This window comes from Macaca mulatta, chromosome 4 (genome assembly GCF_049350105.2).
Source record: "Macaca mulatta isolate MMU2019108-1 chromosome 4, T2T-MMU8v2.0, whole genome shotgun sequence".
Classification (NCBI taxonomy): Eukaryota; Metazoa; Chordata; class Mammalia; order Primates; family Cercopithecidae; genus Macaca; species Macaca mulatta.
In genome coordinates this window covers 21,043,841-21,065,147 of record NC_133409.1, presented here as the reverse complement: position 1 = coordinate 21,065,147, position 21,307 = coordinate 21,043,841, and the positions used below count along the sequence as shown (strand labels likewise).

The following is a 21,307-nucleotide window of genomic DNA, read 5'->3' as shown; positions in this document are numbered from 1 at the left end:
ATAAACTGAATTATGTAAAACACAAATATAACTGGAAGGACTCTGCCTTTCACCCTTACTCCAGGGTATAGACTTGTTCTGGACCGCGAGAGGGTGCATAATTCTGTTGCTACCATCTGCTATGGATAATGGTGTGAGAGGCGCTTTGCCTAAGGATTTGATGTGCTAAAGAAAATTCTATTTTCAAAGCTCTGGCTGTTCATGCTGCTGAGAATAAAGACATGGAGTAGATGGGCCTTAATTGAGCAGAACAATTTAACAAGTGCTAGGGTATGCAGAGGGAGACACGGAATCTAGTTCGGAGTAAGGGTTGGGTAGAAAGTCAAACTGCTTTGCATACAGAAACATGGAGAATTTTGTTGTAAAATCCCTGGCACAGAGGAAGGAGGAAGAGGAGTGGATTCTCAGCAACCTGTTAGGGGACCCTAGGCATAAGGAAAAAAGTTTTGGGAAATTCCCTCTTCAGAGGAAAGGGCATTACATTTCAATGAACAGAAATTTCTGGTATCTGTTTGAATTTGTTTTCTACTCTGGATTGTACTTAAAGCTTTGCTCTTCACAAATTTTATACAACATTTGGATTGAATTTGTAATGTTTTGTAAGGGTTGAAAATAAAGGAGGGGTGTCCAGTGTGAGGCAGTGTGGGGCAGAGTAGACCGGAGAGAAAAAGGTGCAAGGTGGGCTATGGCAGGATGACTCATGATTTAGGAGAAGATGTTAAGAGAAAGTCCCCCTTTTCCAAAAACAGCTGTGCTTTTCAAACTGCAGTACCTGGGTTACTTGCCTCCAAATTTCCTGTGGCACTTGGGAATCTACAGCATCCTGAGCTCTACCTCCGACCTTCTCAGAGTATTTGCCCTGTACACACTTCCTGGGACAGTCTTCAGAAACTGGAGTTTGAGAACTGAGGCCCTAGAGAAGGTTAATCCTTAGGTGGTGTTAAAAGAAAAACCTCAGACAAATTAAACTTAGCAGAGTTTAACTGGGCAAAGAACTATTGGCAAATCAGGCAGTCTCCTGCACCAGAGTGTGCTCAGAGAGTCCAGCTTGTGGAAAGGGACTTATGGAGGGAAAAAGGAAAGTGATGTACAAAAATTGAAGAGAGACACAGAAACAGCTGGATTGGTTACAGCTCAGTGTTTGCCTTATTTTGAATAGGGTTTGAACAGTTGGCCACCTTTGATTGCTCAAAACTTGGTGATTGGCACAAGAGTAGGTTACAGTCTGTTTGCACATCCATTTAGGTTACAGTTCACTGTGTACAGAGAAACCTTTAGGCTGAACTTAAAATGTGTAAGGAGACAGCTTTCAGCTTGATTTAACAGTAACACTGGTGTGTGCTGGGGGGTAGGAAGGTGGGGGCTCTTTCTTCTCTCAGTCTACCTTTTTCCACAACAGTTCTGAGGAGTAAGCTTGTAATATATTTGTGCAACTGCCTCTTCCTGTAATTCTAAGCAGGAGCAAGCAGTAAACTAATTTTCAGATTTCAGAAAAGTCCACCAGTGCAGGCAGAACTTTCCTTTTGTTTCCTGACAAATAGTTTGTTGACACTGAAAACAAAAGATGTGTTTTCTGGCACTGTTTCGGGCTGTCTGAGAACAAGCTGCTCTGTGGAAGTGTTCAGTTTCTACTATTTCAAAGTCCAGTGGGTGGCATTTACATGGGTTTTAAACAACCTTTAGTTATTAATATTGGTGCTATTATCAATAATCATGATAGTAATGCTTAATGAGTATCTGGGTATACAGGGCTAAATTATTAAAAAGAAAGAAAGAAAGAAAAGAGAAAGGAAGGAAGGAAGGAAGGAAGGAAGGAAGGAAGGAAGGAAGGAAGGAAGGAAGGAGAAAGAAAGAGAACATGTGTGCTTGTTCTGACCTTTAGCAGACCAGGTCTCACAGCTTGACTCCCTGGGGGCACTTGCTTCATTTTAATCTCCCAAAAGCAGTAAAACTAGTACATATCTGTACATCCATGTTTGTATGTGTAGCTACACACACACAAACACACACACATCCATCCACTCATTCATATATATGTGTGTGTGTGTCTCTGTGTCATGTATGGATTAAGATTAGACAGTATAGTTTTCAAAATTATTTTTTATTGGTACATAATAGATGTACATATTCTCTGGGTACATGTGATAATTTCATACATTAATATAATCTGAATTGGAATTGGAATATCCATTACCTTAAATATTTCTCTTTTCTTCATGCTAGGAACATTCAAATTTTTCTTTTCTAACTATTTTGAAAGGAACAATAGATAAATGTTAACTATAGTCACCCTACTCTAGAGATTGTGCTCTGCATTATACGTTTGCCAAAAGTGAAAGATAATTTCATTTAAACATTTTGATTTTTATATGAATTTAAGAGTTATCTATGAAAAAATTCTCCCTTAAACATTCCATAATAATTGACAATATTATTTCTTTTTATATATAACTATTTTCCATAAAACATTACTCTATTAAACAGATTCTTGCCATTTCTTTGGCTAAAGAACTATAGCCCCACTGAAGAGATTCTTGGAGAATAGTTGTAGCTTCTGAGTATTTTGCATTTTCATGAAATGAGTAAAGCTGATGGGCATTGTTTATTTCTACATTAGAAATAATGCTAATTAGAAATAATTGCTAATAGATATTGGGCAAACTACAGTTGAGAAATCTAGATGTTGGCTCCAATCCTAGAGCAGAGTATGATCCTCACTTATCTCCTCCTTTCAAAGATTTTGTCCAATTTTTCTTTACATCTCTATTCTGCTGTTTACTTTGACTTTAGGAACTCATAGGAAAATCCTCTGGAATTCCACCTGCCATATACTGCTGCCTACTAAGAGCAATTTAAAAAATTCACTCTTTCTCCTCCTTACTTTGCTTTATTTTTTCCACTTTGCACCTTTGAACATACAGTATATTCATTTATTTTATCTGTCATCTGTCTTTCTTCATTGGTATGTGAACTTCACAAATAAAAGACTTTTTGTTCATTTTATTTACTGCACTGCTTTATTTCTACCAACTAGAACTGTGCCTGGCATATAGTAGATGCTTGATAAGTGTATTAGTCTGTTCTCACACTCCTATAAAGATACTGAGACTGGGTAATTAATAAACAAGAGGTTTAATTGACTCACAGTTTTACATGGCTAGGGAAGCCTCAGGAAATTTACAATAATGGCAGAAGGTGAAGGGGAGGCAAGGCACATCTTACATGGCAGCAGGAGAGAGAGAGAGAGGGTATAGGGGAAACTGCCACTTTTAAGCCCTCAGATCTCATGAGAACTCCCTCACTATCATGAGAACAACATGGGAGAAACTGCCCCTATGATGCAATCATCTCCTACCAGGTCCCTCCCTTGACATGTGGGAATTATAATTTGAGGTGAGATTTGGGTGGGGACACAGAGCCAAACCGTATCTTTCTGCCCTGGCCCCTCCAAAATCTCATGTGCTTTTCACATTTCGAAACACAATCATGCCTACCAACAGTCCCCCAAAGTCTCAACTCATTCCAACATTAATCCAAAAGTCCAAGTCGAAAGTCTCATCTGATACAAGGCAAGTCCCTTCCACTTTTGAGCTTGTAAAATAAAAAATGAGTTAGTTATTTCCAAGTTACAATAGGGGTACAGGCATTGGATAAATGTAATTGTTCCAAATGGGAGAAATTGGCCAAAACAAAGTGACCACTGGCCCCATACAAGTCCAAAACTTCGCAGGGCAGTCATTAAACCTTAAAGCTCCCAAATCTCCTTTGACTCTACATCTCACATCTGGGCACACTGATACAAGAAGTATGCTCCCACAGCCTTGTGCAGCTCCACCCCTGTGGCTTTGCAGGGTACAGCCCCCATGGCTGATTTCATGGGCTGGCGTTGAGTGCTTCCTGCTTTTCCAGGCATGTGGTGCAGACTGTCAGTGGAGCTACCACTTTGGGTCTGGAGGATAGTGGCCCTCTTCTCACAGCTGTACTAAGCAGTGCCCCAGTGGGAACTCTATGTGGGGCCTCCAGCCCCACATTTCCTTTCCACACTGCCCTAGCAGAGATTCTCCATGAGGGCTTCACCTCTTCTGAAGACTTCTGCCTGGACATCCAGGCATTTCTATACATCTTCTGAAATCTGGGTGGAGGTTCTCAAACCTCAATTCTTGTCTTCTGTGCACCGGCAGGCCCAACACCATGTGGAAGCCACCAAGACTTGGGGCTTCCACCCTCTGAAGCCATGGCCTGAGCTGTATTTTGGCCCCATTTAGCCACAGTTGGAGCTGGAGCAGCTGAGACATAGGGTGCCAAGTCAGAAGCTGCACAGAGCAGCACGACCCTGTACCCAGCCCATGATACCATTTTTCTCTTTTAGGCCTCTGGGCCTGTGATGGGAGGGGCTGCCATGAAGATCTCTGGCATGCCTTGGAGACATTTTCTTCATTGTCTTGGCTATTAATATTTGGCCCCTGGTTACTTTAGCAAATTTCTGCAGCTGGGTTGAATTCCTCCCCAGAAAATGGGCTTCTCTTTTCTACCACACGATCAGGCTGCAAATTTTCTGAACTTTTATGCTCTGCTTCCCTGATAAGTAAAAGTTCCAGTTTCAGATAATATCTTGGTGAATGCATATGACTGACTGCTTTCAGAGTCAGTCAGGTTACATCTTGGATGCTTTACTGCTTAGGAATCTCTTCTGCTAGATACCCTAGATCATCTCTCTCAAGTTCACAATTCCACAGATCGCTAGGGCAGGGACGAAATGCCACATGTCTCTCCAGTTCCCAATAACTTCCTCATTTCCATCCGAGACCAACTCAGCCTGGAATTCATTGTCCACATTACTATCAGCATTTTGATCAATACTGTTCAACAAGTGTCTAGGAAGTTCCGAACTTTCCCACATATTCCTGTCTTCTTCTGAGCCCTCCAAACTGTCCAACATCTACCTGTTACCTAGTTCCAAAGTTGCTTCCACATTTTCAGTTTTTCTTTATAGCAGTGCCCCATTCTACTGGTATCAATTTTCTGTATTAGTCCGTTCTCACACAGCTATAGAGATATTACTGGAGACTGGGTAATTTATGAAGAAAAGAGGTTTAATTGTCTCACAGTTCTGGATATCTGGGGAAGACTCAGGAAACTTACAATCATGTTGGAAGGGGAAGTAAAGCACATCTTACATGGTGGCAGGAGAGAGAGAGAGAGTTCGGGGAAACTGCCACTTTTAAACCATCAGCTTTTGTGAGAACTCATTATCATGAGAATGGCATGGGAGGAACCATTCTCATGATCCAGTCATCTCCCACCAGGTCCCTTCTCCAACACATGGGGATTATAATTAGAGATTTGGGTGGGGACACAGAGCCAAACCATATCAATAAGTAAATGTTGAATAAAAAATGAATGATAAGTGATTTTCAAGGTGGTAGGTTGTGGTTATAGCCTTGGCACCAGCTCTTGTAAATACAGAAGAAACACTTGGCCTTATTAAAGGAGTTGGTTAGTTTCTTTCACAGGCATTTCTGAGAATTTAATAAAACAATGGATTATCTCCCCAGAAAAAAATGCATGTACTCATTAAAGCACCTTTGCCTGTAGATCCTTATGAAAATTTCTTTTCACCTCTAAAGTTTGGACCAAGTCTCTTTTTTGTTTCTAGTCATGGAATAATTGCTCTTTGCTTTCACCCTCCACATCTCCATCTCATATTTGTTTGTGAAAGAATTTTTAAGGAACAAGTCACATTTTTCCCCCTCATATTGCTGGTGCATGAGCTCAGGCCTTAAAAGTCCTTTTGTGTTAAATATTAAATGCAGTATCTTAAAACCCTTCTTTGTAGTTTTCAAATTCACCAAAGGTCTACTTCTTCCATGGAGTTAGTTTCCACATGGAATTATCTGTAAACATCAACGGCCCTTATTTCTTTCTTTTTTTTTTTTCCCCAACCACTGCTATTCATTAAACCAACCTTCTCACAAATACCTTTTTAGTTTCTTCACTTGTGCACATACCCTTGTCTTTCATTTTTTTAGATTTCTTTATCTCTTTCAAATCCGTTCAAAGTATATTTTTTTAAAGAAGACTTCCATCCTCCTTACCGCCTACAGTTAATTTCCTACTACACACAGTTGATGATTAAATGATTTTTAAATTTCTCTTTCATCACTGTTTTTGAATTGGTTACTTAGTTATAGTGGTCTTTTATCTCTCCCTTGATGCTCTAAGATTTTCAAAGGAAAAGTTATATACCCTTCTTTTGCTTTGTCTTTTCTCCATATTGTTAGTATGAAATTAATGTTTCTAATGTATTTCAGCACATAGAAAATGATGTAATTATTACCTTGTAGGTAATGAGGTTAAGATACCTTCAAGAGGTTTACAATATTTTATTTGAGATAAGAGATTTAATGAAGCTCAGTGACATCATAATGCATCACTGAGTGGTAAAATGATAAGCCCCAGGGCTGAAACTTAGACATAAGCCTCTAGTTTTGCTGTTGTCTTTTCTGATGGTGGGTGTGTGTGCTATATCAGTCATAAAATATTTTGAATATCACCTCTAGTATAGGAAAAGAGAAGAAAGATGCTCCCTGTTTTTTACTTTTTGCAAGAGAAACCTGGATCCAGGGAACACAGAGCAGGCTGCATTTGACATTATTGACCCTTGAATGGTTTACACCATTCAAGGTTGCTGTCACACAGATAGGTGAAGTTATCAGCAATTACTACTAGCTGACTAAACTCAAGTTTGGTATTTGAGTTGGGACTTGAGTTTGGTCTTTGGTCTTTGGGACTGTCATTTCTGAAATTAGTGTCCTGTATATCCATACGGTGTCCCATATAAGAAGTATACTACTGTCCTAAAGCTTTTTCATGTAAAGAATAGGAATGAACATTTGTGGTATTTTGTAAAATAAGGCATTTTCCTGGGCATCATAAGTCAATTGCATTTACTTTCTTTGGATGTGACAAAGATAGAAATTAATGATTAATGCTTTCAACTCTAACCCATCCATATTCTTCTAGTTTCTGGGACAAACATTATCATAAATGTACAAAATCAAAGCAGATGGGTTAAAATTTACATTTTTATTTCAGGCTTGATGATTGGAAATGTCATTATATAGGCACACTTTTTTTATTTTATTTTATTTTTATTATTATTATACTTTAAGTTCTAGGGTACATGTGCATAACGTGCAGGTTTGTTACATATGTATACTTGTGCCATGTTGCTGTGCGACACCCATCAACTCGTCAGCACCCATCAACTCGTCATTTACATCAGGTATAACTCCCAATGCAATCCCTCCCCCCTTCCCCCTCCCCATGATAGGTCCCGGTGTGTGATGTTCCCCTTCCCGAGTCCAAGTGATCTCATTGTTCAGTTCCCACCTATTAGTGAGAACATGCGGTGTTTGGTTTTCTGTTGTTTTTTATTTTAAAAGAAAAATCAATATTAGCTGTCTTTTCCTTTTCCCCAAATAGAGGATAGTTGTGAAACAAAAAAAGTGCCCTGAGATTGAATACTTATATGAACTTTGTCATATTCTTTGTAAACTGCTTGTGAGGAATTGCATACTTTTGATTACCAGACTTGGGGAAGTGGATTCAGACTATAACAAGATTCTTTTATAAATAGTCACCTCCCCCAGTGAAGAAAGCATAACTTAGTTCACCTTACTTCCCCTCTAAAGAAATTCCTTCAAAATTTCCCATTTATGATGACTATAAGGGTGAACAACAGCAACAAAAAACTATCAAATGACCCAAGCAAAGGATTTCTATGTAACTACAAGTCCTACCTCTGATACTTAATTTAACATTGTCACTTTATCACAAATTTTTTACATGTGTGCAGCCCTGATATGCTTGTATTTTAAAGGACAGAAAAGTCAATTTCATTTTTGATCTTTACATTCATATGAAAGTGTTCTCTTTGGGGAAAGAGAGAGAGGTCAGATTGGAATCTGTGATCTAAGGCCAATTAACATTAGAAACTGTGCTGCAACTGGCCCCTAGCAGATAAGCCTTCTCTCATAAACACTTTATACTGCAAGCTATGTAGCAAGCTCAAATAGAAGATTATACGAAACACAGCATTATCTAAAGTTCAATGTTCAGTATAAACCAGAAGACTATATAAAATGCCCACATTGAAGGACAATGTATTAATGTTTCATCAACAAGTATTTATTTAACAGCTCCACAGGGCATGTGGCCAGTGCTTCATGCCACAGATAGGTGAAGTTATCAGACTCTGTCCTTATGCTGAGGAGGTCTGTAGCCTCAAGTGTACACAAAGAATAATCTAAAAAAGAATTTTAAATGCAGCGCTAGCTTTTGTATTGCTACATATCAAAACATAGGAGTAGTCACTGAATATTGTAGGAATTCTGAGCAGGCAAGTTTTAGTGTTGCCAGTATAAGTAGTGATAGGAGTGTGAATTAAGCTAGAACAGAGAGCTGATACAGGGAAGATAAAGTTGAAGAAATGGCTTGTGTCCAGATGGTGAAAGGGCTGAATTTCCAGGTTAATAGGGGTTTTATTCCATAAGCAAAATACCCCTTATTTATATGTATGTGGTGAGACGATAAATCTAGTGGTGGTGATATGAGCAAGGGGGAGAGACTGAGATAAATGCATTTAAAGCTTGTAGCAACAGTGCCTGCCTCCTTTTATGTGATCAGTAAATAGAAGTTGTTAATGTTAAAGAGAACAGGCAGTAAAATATTTACATAATCCAAGAGGCGATGTTGAATTATACCAGGGTTATGGTGAAGGAAATGGAAAGGAAGGAATGAATAACAAAATAATTGCAAGCATTATTTTTTTCTTTGTTCTTATCATTCCATGTGAGTGGGAGTGGCAGGGCTAACTTCCTGGGAGCCAAGGGGGATACTGAGCCGAAGAAGGTTTTGCGGAAAGGGAGGGAAATGATAACCTTGACAGGAAGAACTCTCACAGAGATTTTCTTGCTAATGTTGTGGAAACACAGGTAGATGCAGGTGAGTCATACAGAACCATAATAGTTCAAGGGGCATGAATCAAGCCTTTCATTTAGATACCATAAATGACTAAATGTGATTATGAGTGTGCCCTGCAAATTGAAGATGTTTTGCCAATGTGGGTGACACCGATGCCTGCCAAGTCACATTCGTGAGGACAATAGGTGGTTTTACCCATTATAACATGTGTAACTGTGATGAAAACATGAAAGACACTGCCAACCCTGAGCTCCCACAGGGAAATCATCCTAGCTTAATTTCCCCATGATTGGTCAGGCCAAGTTGATTGACCCAGTTTCCTTTCTGCATTTTCTAGAAGGATGTTTTTTTTTTTTTTTCTCCTGGAACTAGTCTTAAGAGTTTATTTTTTCAGGATCTGTCTATAGTACTTGAAGGCTGACTGCCTTGGTCTTAAGGAGACATTACAAAAAGAAGTCATATGTTAACTTTTGTAAGTCCTAGCCAGCAGTTGCTGGGCATGAGTTTTCTCTTTAAAAAATGTAAGAGAAAATTATCTTCATCTGATGAGAATTACGAGTTACCTAGGAACCTACTTTGTACATGTCACTGAGGCACAATAAGATTCTATTAGATGAAATGACAAAACCTTAATCGAGGTACCACATCTATTTACATGTTGATTTCCCTAGATTTTGATTGATAGTTAAGATATTTATCTTATGTAAATGTTGGTATTCATTTATACTTTTTTTTTTTTAAGGTTAACTGCTTTTTTCATAAAATAAAGTATGTACAGTTAATCACACAACAGTTCTCCTTTGCCTTTTTGGATTAGTAAAATGGCCTACTGCCACCTGGTGGCAGCATGTCCTAGTCAAGAACAGCAGGCAGGACAGAAGAGTCACTTGGGATGAAACTGTTAATACAAACAAAGAAATAAGGTCATGCTCACATATTCGCATATTCACATGCTCACATATTCACCTCAAATCCAACATGCCTAAAACAAAATTGATAATATCTGCCTTCAATTAATTATCTTAAAATCTCTACTATTTATTGAGCATGAATGTGTCGAGATATCAAGCACTTTACATGCGTCATCCTTCTTAATCTCAAAACAAGGCTATAAGGAAATTTTTATTATTCTCACAAATGAGGAGATTGAGTCATAGAGAGGTTAAATAACTTCGTAATGAGATGCTGTCACTCTTAACTGTTATTATACTCTGCCTTCTGACATGTTGCAGGGCATACTGTCCTTTAGTCATTCAGATTTGAAATCCTGATGTCACATCATCTCTTCCATCTGTTTCGCTGCTCATTCATAATCACTTGTTTCATATTCCTTTGGGATTTTTCCTGTATCTATCAATTCTAAGTGCCAAAGTTTCTAGTCCAGACATTTACAACATGTAAATTTTTGTAACATGTTCCTGATTGACCTCTTTTAATTTTTTATATTTAAATACATTTTAAAGTAATCTACAACTACATCTTATCGTAAACAATCCAAATTATAGAGAAGAATGCAGAGTAAAAAGTGAAACTTCTCTGTCATTACTTTCATAATCTCTCACTAATCTCTAGGAAAGTAAGCACATATAATTTTTAGTTTGTGGATTTTTTTTTTTGTTTTTCGAGACGGAGTCTCGCTGTGTCGCCCAGGCAACGGCACGATCTCGGCTCACTGCAACCTCCACCTTCTGGGTTCAGGCGATTCTCCTGCCTCAGCCTCCCGAGTAACTGAGACTACAGGCGTGTGCCACCACACCTGGCTATTTTTGTGTTTTTAGTAGAGACGGGGTTTCACCGTGTTAGCCAGGATGGTCTCAATTTCCTGACCTTATGATTTGCCCACCTCGGCCTCCCAAAGTGCTGGGATTACAGGCATGAGCCACCACGCCCGGCCAGTTTGTTGATTTTTTAAAATATAAATACACCTGTAACACTCCTAATGTTTGTAATTTACCTTTTTATATACAACAATGTCCTACAGATCTTTCTGTGTTAGTGTTACATAATTTACATACAGTAGACACTTGACAATATTTACATAATTTTAGACTTAAATTACTCTTTTCATCTATAACAGAAATTGTATTTTTTGTTTGTTTTTATCTAATTGAAGTATTTGTTTCTTCCAGGATTTCTTTTCATATGATGAGTCTAATCTTCTTGATTATTGTTAATAAAGGTATTTTTCACAGCATGGTATGGCAATAAAGATTATTTCTTTAAATATCAATAAACTGTGTGTGTGTGAGTATGTGTGGTATTATTTTACTGGATACTTTTTTGCATGTAAGTGCCAAACTCAAACATTCTCAGCTGCCTTGTACAGATTTCTAATTGGTTTCCTATTTTTATACCTCAGTAGTTCTCAAACTTTAATGCGCATTAGATTCAGCTGGGGGACTTAATAAACCCCAGATTGCCGGGCCAACCCCCAGAGTTTATGATTCAGTAGGTATGAAGTGATACCCAAGAATTTCCATTTCTAACAAGTATTAGCCTAAAGCTATCTCCTTGCATATTTTAAGTTCAGCTTAAAGGTTTCTCCGTGCATAGTAAACGATAACCTTACTGGATGTATGAGCAGACAGTAACCTACTCTTGTGCCAATCATTGAGTTTGGCCAATCAAAGGGGGCCAACTCTTCAAACCTTGTTCACAATAAAGCAAACACTAAGCTATAACCAATCCGGCTGTTTCTGCCCCTCACTTCTGTTTTTTTTTTGTTGTTAGTCACTTTCCTTTTGCTATCCATAAATCTTCCACCAAGTGGCTGCACTGGACTCTCTGAGCATACTCTAGCTCGGGAGGCTGCCTGATTCGTGAATCATTCTTTGCTCAATTAAATTCTGTTACATTTAATTTGTCTAAGGTTTTTCTTTTAACACAAGTTTCCATGTGATACGGATGCCCCTGATCTGGGGACCACAGTTGGAGGATGACTGATCCGTATGACTCTTTTGTGATGCTTTATACTCCTAGGATATCTTGATCCCTTCTCAGCACTCTCTGTTTACTGCACATAAGAACTGTAGCTTAAAGAGAGAGCTGAAAATGGCTGTGGTGGACATCCAGGCCTAGGGTGTTTCTGCCCTTCCAGAATGGTGCCAGCAGAGGCTCTAAAAGGCAGACTTGACCAGAATGACAGTCCTGCCAATGGTTCAAACCTCAATATTAAGAAACAGTTTTCATAGATGCAAAGGGTGGAACAAGCTATTGTTTGTCCATCAGTCTCTACAGCAGCACGTGCTCTAGAGACTGCAGTCCGCAGCAATTGCATCACCTTTGAGTATGAAGGATGATGTTATAAATGCCAATACATGCAGAAAACATTTTTTAATTTATATTTTTCACCTCCTGATCAGAACTCAGCTAAGCAAAATTCTAGGAATTAAGTGAATTGATGCATTCAGTCAAATATTTTATTTATTTCATGGTTACTATGGATTCAACTGTAGTGTGATTTGCCTTGTAAAGTGATTGTACCAATCTATTATACAAAAGTTCGAAATTGTTGAAACAAAGAAGGACTAAAAAATTTTGCTATAGGGTTTTTCTACAAATGTAGTAAAATTGCTTTATCTTTAACCATTTGATTTATAAAAACTGCCTGTTTGTATATATATACTGGACAGAGGAAACACATCATTTATAGACTTGATTAGCCAAAATACAAATGTAACATGTATACATAAAACTTATGTAGTGGAGTATTTGGTTTTGAGAATGATATATAGGAGATATAATAATAATTCTGGGGAACTTAATCTGCTAGATACATTGTAATTCTTGCAAAGGCTTACATATTTGTATTTTGTTTAAACATTTTATTTTTATTTTTGAACCATCATCCCTTTACTTTTTCAAATAAAAACATACTTAGAAGTAAATTAAATATATTTTCTAAATACACGCATTAAAATTTATGTACCCCAACTTTCAAATGCTGTGTTACGTTTCTGAACATATATGCATTACTATCACCTCTAGAAAGTTATTGAAACCATTAAATTGCCTGGATGATTGAAGATTAGAAACATTATAGTCTATTAATAGGACAATGCCATTCTGAGTGATCTTTGGAATATGATAGTTTATATACTAATTCAGCTTTACAACCTGAAGGTAGAAACCAATTATATGGGACAAAAACTGCTTCGATGTATTATTTCTTATCTAAGACACTGTTAAAATGCTCAAATCTTACTAGTTTAAAATAAGAAATGAGGACCAAAATACATGGTGTTCTTTATCCTAAATTCCCTTTGCCTGGTGCAAAAATAATGGTTCATATTTTATCTGAGTGTTCCCAAGCCATCCTCTTCACATTACACTTCGAGGTATCATGGTGTGCGAAAAAGAAGTTTGGCTCAATTTCAGACTCAACCATCACCTCTCCATGTGGTCTCAAGTTAATAAACTTTCCTGGGCCTGAGTTTCCTCATCTCTAAACTGAGAGCATGTGAGAGTGCTCATAAAACATTATTTGAAAACACTGGAGAGCAAGCATGAGTGAGTAGTGTCCATTGAAGGGTTTGTCCCAGTAACTAACTGGAGAGTGTTCAGGCCTTTCATTCTGTGAGCTAGCAAAGATGGAGGGAAATGAACTAATGAAAGAGATACTTAGATGAATAGGTTGCTTAAACATTTTAGTGTTGATGCGTAATCAATGCACTTTGAATCAGGAAAATGCACTGAGTTGATCAAGATATTTCATCCATGTTGCTTCTTTGCTTGAAATATTTCTGTGAAAAAGTATTGCCAGTTCTGGAAATAGTTAAAAGAATGCATGAGTACTTTATTAGCTTTCCCTAAACATGCATGTAGTCATAAAAATTATGTACAGTTTTCTAACGTGTTTTCTTAAGCTGTATACAAATGCTATTACAATAGTATGTATCATTCTTTTCATTCTTTAACTTACTTTCATCCTTGAACAATTTATTTTTAAAAATTTAGTTAATTTTATGAGAGATGGAATCTCTCTATGTCACCCAGGCTGAAGTGCAGTGGCTATTCACAGGTGCGATCATAGTGCACTACAGCCTTGAACTCCTGGGCTCAGGTGATCCTCCTGCCTCAGTCTCCTGAGTTGCTATGACTATAGGTACATACCACCATGCCCAGTTATTGTTTTAATTTCTATATAGTATTCCATTTTATATCTATAACTAAGTTTATCTTTTCTCCTATGATGGACAGTTAGGTTGTTTCCAAATTTTCAATGCTAGAATTCTTTAATGGATGTTCTTGTAGTGTATCTTCTTGGGCTCATACAACATGTAGTCTAGAAGTGAAATTGAGTAGTACATAAATACTCAGCTTTATCAGATAGTGCCAAATTGCTTTCTAAATTATTTGTGCCAATTGTATTACCACTAGTACTGTATAAAAGCTCTTGTTTCACATTTTCCTTAATAACTAATAATGTGAGCATTTTAAATTGTAATGTGAAAGTCTAACGTAATATTTCATTGTGGTTTTATATGTAATATTCCTAACACCAGCATGTGTAGAGGCCATGTTCCTGTCATTTTTATTAATTATTTGGGGTTTCTTTTTATGTGAACTGCCCAATTATATCCAGGCATCTTTATATCCTATGCCAATTTTTCTACTGTGTTGTCTTTCTCTTATTGATTATCGGTCTCAACATAACGTGAATACTAATCCTATTTTGGGTTATATACTTTGCAATTATTTTCTCCAGGTTTTTGGCTTATATTCAAATTTTATTTCATGGTGACCTTGTTGGTATAGAAGATTTTAACTGTGATGTAATAAATATTATCAATCTTTTCCCTAAGGTTTTTATGTCTTTTTGTTTTTGTCTTGCCTAAGAAAACTTCCCTAGTCCAATGTCCTCAGGAAGTTTTGAAGTTTGCGTTTTACAGTAGGCCTTTAATCTATGTGAAATTATGGTGTATGCTGTCGGTAGTATCAGTCTTTTTCCCATATGGATTATTAGTGGCACCAGTGTTATTTATTGAATCATGCATCCTTTCATCACTAATTTGTATATTTAGGTCTCAGTTTTTTTACTATGTTCAAGTATTCTATTGACTTGTTTCTGCAATAATCAAAAACATGCATTTCTGTTTTTCTGTGAATTCATTACATGTCCACTTTGGAATGTTTCCATGACTTGCATGGTTTCGGTTGCATAAACAATAGTCCATGGACATCGATTTGCTCCTGATACTGACTCAATGCAGAGTCACTGGTATAGTCTACCAAATGTTTCCAATTTTCTACCTTCTGGGAAATGGTGGGATTGGCTCTTTCTACTCTCTTTATATTTAGGCATGACTATGAGACTTATTGCCAGTGGGTTCATTCCTGAGTAGAATCTTTAAATAGAAGCTCTAGGAACCAGCCTGTGATTCCCCATGTTTTCCAATCTGGCTCAGCAATCATGGAAGCATGGAGATAGAAGCTCCTTGAGTGAGACTGACAGCAAGCAGAGCTCCAGATGACCTTCAATACCTTAATAGACCTGGAACTGAGTGAAACCAGTTGTCTTAAACTACTGGGATTTTTGGAGTTGTTCATTACTCCAAGATGATCTGGCATATCCTGACAGATACAGTTAATGTCTGTAATTTACAATTTGATAATTGGGGAAATGATAAACGAACACCCTGCATTTGTTAGAAGGTAATATTTATATGTTAATGTCTCACTTTTCAATTCCTTCCCCCAAATGCCTTTCAATGGGTCATTCTTAGGGCACTCATATTCTCTAATACCCATGACCTGTCAATCAAATTCAAGTTAAATTTTGATAGCACACATTTTTTTTTTTTTCTCCCAGCCTGTATTTCTTCCCTCAAGCCTGCATTTCTTCTCTTGGAGTGTTTACATTTTTAAAGAAGTTACCTGAAAAGATCAATGTTTTACCTAAAATCTTTAATGATGATGATCATCTTTATGGCCCTACAGTGAGGGGTAATTTGTATAAAGCAGGAATTCACAGCTTCCTCTTATTAGAACAATTGGTTTCTATTAACGTGATATACATGTGACAGTGGCTTTGATATTAATGATCCATAATTCCTTGTTGATGATGATTGCATTCACAAACTTGTGTGTTCAATATCTGACTTTTATATTTCTGGAATGGTAAAGATAAGAGGGGAAAAGATAAGAAGTGGAGGTGTTACTAAAAGGGTATTTCCTGGACAGATGTATCTTTTTCAAATAATCTCTCCACTGCTTAAATATTCCTTTATATTAATAAATTCCTTCTAGATATGCAAAATCATCTCATCTTATGGCAGGGTTGGACAGTGGCGGAGGTGGGAAAAGAAAGGAACTAATATCCGGAGAACTACATTTTTAATCCGTCATACTTTAACATAAAGTACATGAATCCTTTGATTGGAATATTTGCCTCCTAACAGCTAGGAGGTGTTAGGTGAGGCAGTGGACGGTTGGATGGAGATGATGAGTCATTTTAGAGCCTGGGACGTGGCACACATACATGGCAGGCAGACAATGGGGCTTTGGCTTTGATGGAGGGAAGTCTCAGGACCTCTCAGAACATAGCTGTGAGAAGGGATGTGGTAGTGGGCATAGTCAAATTCCTGCTTTGTAGTGAAGAAAAAATAAACGTTGGTGTGGGTTACAGGCATTCTGAAAAATCATCTCAATTATCAGAAGCTACCACTTATGCCTGTAATAGTTTCACTAAAGAATGCCAAACATTTCTGATATTAGAATACTATCTTGCCAGGCTTTTTCCTCCTTAAAAAATGAATGTTAATTGGTTAATTAACATTTACGTATCTCTCTTTTAGGTGGTTCTTTGGAGCAATCAGAAGATCAGATGCAGAGAAACAACTGTTATATTCAAAAAATAAGACGGGTGCCTTTCTAATCAGAGAAAGTGAAAGCCAAAAAGGAGAATTCTCTCTTTCAGGTATGGGTATTGTTTTGTGTCATTCAATATGAGCTTGAGGGTCTGCAGTCATGAGCTTTCTGTGTGAACATGGACATGATAATTTAAAATTTGCCTTATTTCTTATCTTTACAGTAGCACCAAAATTAATACTAAACTACTGAAGAGTAATATAAAAATTAGCCAAAAGATACTGTCTATGGCTAGAAGTCTCTATAAACAGTTTCAAATATATATGCTCTAGATATGAAATGGAGAACATTTCTGGTGACATTTTCTAACTTTTGCATTATCTAGGATTCTTTTAGGGAAATGATAAGGAAGAAACAAAAACTACACTGTTGTCAAAATTAATCTTGCTATAATATATTTTTTTCTTCTAGCATTTCAATTGTCTTTGGTAAACACAAAATGAATTGAAATGATTAATACAAATATATGTAGTTAACCCCATATTATGTAAAATTTGGTCAAATGTAGTTTTTCACCTAAGGATCAAGTACATGTTTACACTGCCCTAGGAAAAAAGAAGCACAGGGGACCTGAAAATGTACTCAGTAGTTACACATACCTAAATAGATGTCTTTGCTTTGAAAAAGCTATATTTTTAGGTATATTGCCAGGTTGCAGAATATCTTTCCTTAAGACTCTACACTAGGTCATCTCTAAATGTGAGGCTTTATCTCTTCTTGCCCCGTTCTGTTCTCTGTATTGTCTAGACCTGTCATTTGTGTTATCATCCCCTGTAAACACATATTATTCTGTTTCTCCAATTAGATGTGAACCTTGTGGAGGGAAAGGCTTTGCTTCCCTATATTCCTATTGCCCTGCAACAAATGCCGATTAAACATGATGCCCATTTACCTCATTGCGTCTGCCTGACTCACCGAGCTGGAAATCAGGGCAGCCGTCATGATGCCACATGAAAGCAGGCTGTAATTCCACGTGTATTGGGAACTTTGATTTGACCTGAACTCTAGCCAGGCTGTGTGTATTTGGTACACATTATCCTTTTCCACACCTGGTAGTTCCAAATATCAGGGCAGATGGGTTGGACCTGGAGAGAATCAGGGGCAGTGGTTTTGAGGCAGGTGTTGCAGAGTTTCCATACTTCAGGTCCTGACTATGCTGACACTGAGTCAATGTGGTACTCCAGAACCACATGGATTCAACTTCACTACTACCTAATTCCACGGATAAGAGGTTAGAGAATGCTAGTTCTTATGCTCATTCTTGAAATATGATTGTGTGTGATGTGTCAATTACCCCCCCCTTTTTTTTTGAGACGGAGTGTCACTCTGTCGCCAGGCTGGAGTGCAGTAGCACGATCTCGGCTCACTGCAACCTCCACCTCCCGGGTTCAAATGATTCTTCTGCATCAGGCTCCCAAATAGCTGAGACTACAGGCACGCGCCACTACACCCAGCTAATTTTTATATTTTTAGTTGGGACGCGGGTTTCACCATGTTAGCCATGATGGTCTCGATCTCTTGACCTCGTGATCCACCCCCCTCGGCCTCCCAAAGTGCTGGGATTTCAGGTGTGAGTCACCATGCCTGGCCTGTCACTTACCTTTTAAATGTTGTTTATACCCAAGATGATAATCAAAATATCTAATGACTGATATGGGATAGGCATTAGCCACTCAGAACAGATGTTCCACCAGGCTGGGACTTCACACCAGTCCACATCTGTATATCCAAGTGATGTAAGTGAATATCTCATATAGCATTTTTTTCTCATTATGAAAGAAACATAAAAAATTTTTCTATAAGCAAACAGCTTAAAGAAGAAGAATCTAGAATAAGACTTTCTAAAGATGCATTTTAAATATCGAAATGCTTTTCCTGGCAGGATTTTTAAAAATTCTTGACCTATAAGTATATTTTTATGGACATATACTTATACATACATACTCAGACCCCTATACACAGAAAACCAAATTTTTGTTTTGAAAAATAGTGTTCTGAAAATGAATTTTCAGAGAGATTCTGCATCAAACATTAGCTTGTAAATAATGAAATACATGTGTGTGTTTTGTAAACAAAACTGAGCAAAAAGGAATTTGAAAGAAAGAGACTTTATTCCAGTGAAGTTTGCAGACCCAGAAGATGCAGCCTTCTGTGTAAAACAAAGGTGCATTCCAGATAACAAAGGGAGGATTATGGTTTCATAAAAAAGTTACCACCCAGGTTCCCAGTCAGGTTCATTTATGCAAATGAGGGATTAAAACTTGCTTAGTTCTGAGTGGTTAATACAGCTGACCCTTGATTGATTGTTAAAGTTGAGTCCTGATTGGTTGATACAGCTGAGTCCTGATTGGCCAAGGCAGGTAAGTTCTGAAAGTCCCAAAGTTAAAGACGTGTGGATTTTCAGGAAACTCAGAGTATGTGTGTGACCTCTATCAGCAAATGGACCCTTGGTTCTATTTTAAATTTAGGACCAGTTAGCCACTTGGGATCCATCTTGAAGGACTGACTCTTTCAGGTTAACTTTTGTTAATAGTGTATATATCTATAAATCTATGTATATATAGATAAATATACACACATATGTATACACACATATGTATATACATACTTGTGAGCATGCATGTATGCATGTATGTGTATAACATGGATCCAGGCTCCATTTTTCTTTTCTTTTTTTTTTCAGACAGAGTCTCGCTCTGTCACCCAGACTGGAGTGCAGTGGCGCCTTGTCGGCTCACTGCAACCTCCGACTCCTGGGTTCAAGCAGTTCTCCTGCCTCAGCCTCCCCAGTAGCTGGGAATACAGACATATGCCACCACATCAGGCTAATTTTTGTATTTTTAGTAGGGACGGGGTTTCACCGTATTAGCCAGGATGGTCTCAATCTTCTGACCTCGTGACCCACCCTCCCTGGCCTCCCAAAGTGCTGGGATTAGAGGCATGAGCCACCACGCCCGACCCAAGCTTCATATTTCTTATTTCTGTCTTGCAGTATCTTGTGAACATTTTTGCATGCCCTTTAATATTCTTCTACCCTATTACTTTTAGAAGTTGCATGGGTATATCATCATTTATTTGACTTATTTTATATTTCATACATTTTAATTATTTTGCTGCTATAAAATATGATACGGTGGATATCCTTACAGATAAATATTTGAATATTTGAATATTTTCGTGGTAATATATTCAGAGGAGGAAAAATCTTTTTGAAATCTTTATGCTTAATAAGAAGACTTATAAGAGAATTCCTTGTTTAAATACATCCCTGTTTGTTTATTTGTCTTTGGCAATACGTATCAAATTAGGTGGCAGTTATTTAGTCAAAAGCTAGATCAAATGTTTTTAGATTAGCATTAAAAATACAGAAGAATGAGGCTGGGTGTGGTGGCTCATGCCTGTAATCCCAGCACTTTGGGAGGCTGAGATGGGTGGATCACTTTAGGCTAGGAGTTCGAGACTAGCCTGGCCAATATGGTGAAACCCTGTCTCTACCAAAAATACAAAAATTAATGGAGAATGGTGGTGCACACCTGTAATCCCAGCTACTAGGGAGGCTGAGGCATGAGAATTGCTTGAACCTGGGAGGTGGAGATTGCAATGAGCAGAGGCCATGCGATTGTACTTCATCCTGGGTGACAGAGTGAGATTCTGTCTCAAAAAACAAACAAACAACAACAAAAAAGAATGATACTTTCATGAGGAAAACAAACTCAAAGCAGAATTACCTGAATTATGTCTTTGAATAATGCCCAGGCTACAGTGACTGTTCAGAATACTCTCTAAGTAGAATATTATGGAACAAAACAGCTTTATAGGCTTAGAACAAAATTACAAGGATATTGGCTGTTATGTGCTGTGAATACTCTAGAGCTTGCTTATGGATTTAGGAAGCTCTGCAGGCCTTGCTTAGAAACCAGCATATCATTATAAGTTTCTTTTCAATGAAGTCAAACAATTTAGTATTTTAAACAAATTATCTGATTGCTGTGTATTCACTGGGGGACAAAGTAAATGCATACCATTATGATCTACTGAAAGGAAATTTTTCTTATTAGCCAGAGGGAAGTCTTTACAGGAGAAAAATGGAAAGAAAAAGGGCTTTCAATATATCCACATTAAAACAAACAAACAACCCAATTGCTGACTGCTGATTATCAGTAAGGATCTTCAGATATACCACTCAGATTTATTTCTTAGTGCGATTGTCTTCTTAATCAGTTTGAATTGATGGTCTTCAATTTTGCTGACTGCTTTGCTGCTAAAGGAAGGCAAATAATATCCCTTTTCTATCTCTTTCTTTCCCACGTGGGTTTCCTTAGAAGTATTGTCTTTATTCCTTGAGCAACAATGGCTTGGAGCTGTCAGAGAAGAGCTTCATGAGGGTGCATGATTTATTGATGCTGAGTGGGCTGAGAAGTAGCAGCCCAAGGTTGGGTGGGTGCTAATTGGG

The 21,307-nt window shown here is 37.7% G+C and overlaps 1 protein-coding gene across 11 annotated transcripts in view; it reads left to right on the top strand.

The window, feature by feature from the left end:
* The window catches only part of FRK (fyn related Src family tyrosine kinase), a 154,278-nt gene that overhangs the window by 81,710 nt on the left and 51,261 nt on the right, over nucleotides 1-21,307 (top strand). For all 11 annotated transcript variants that reach the window (XM_001112190.5, XM_028847052.2, XM_077999300.1 and 8 more), the window contains one exon: nucleotides 16,782-16,903. In XM_001112190.5, the coding sequence (XP_001112190.1) occupies nucleotides 16,782-16,903 (122 nt within the window). The remainder of the gene's footprint in view (nucleotides 1-16,781; nucleotides 16,904-21,307) is intronic.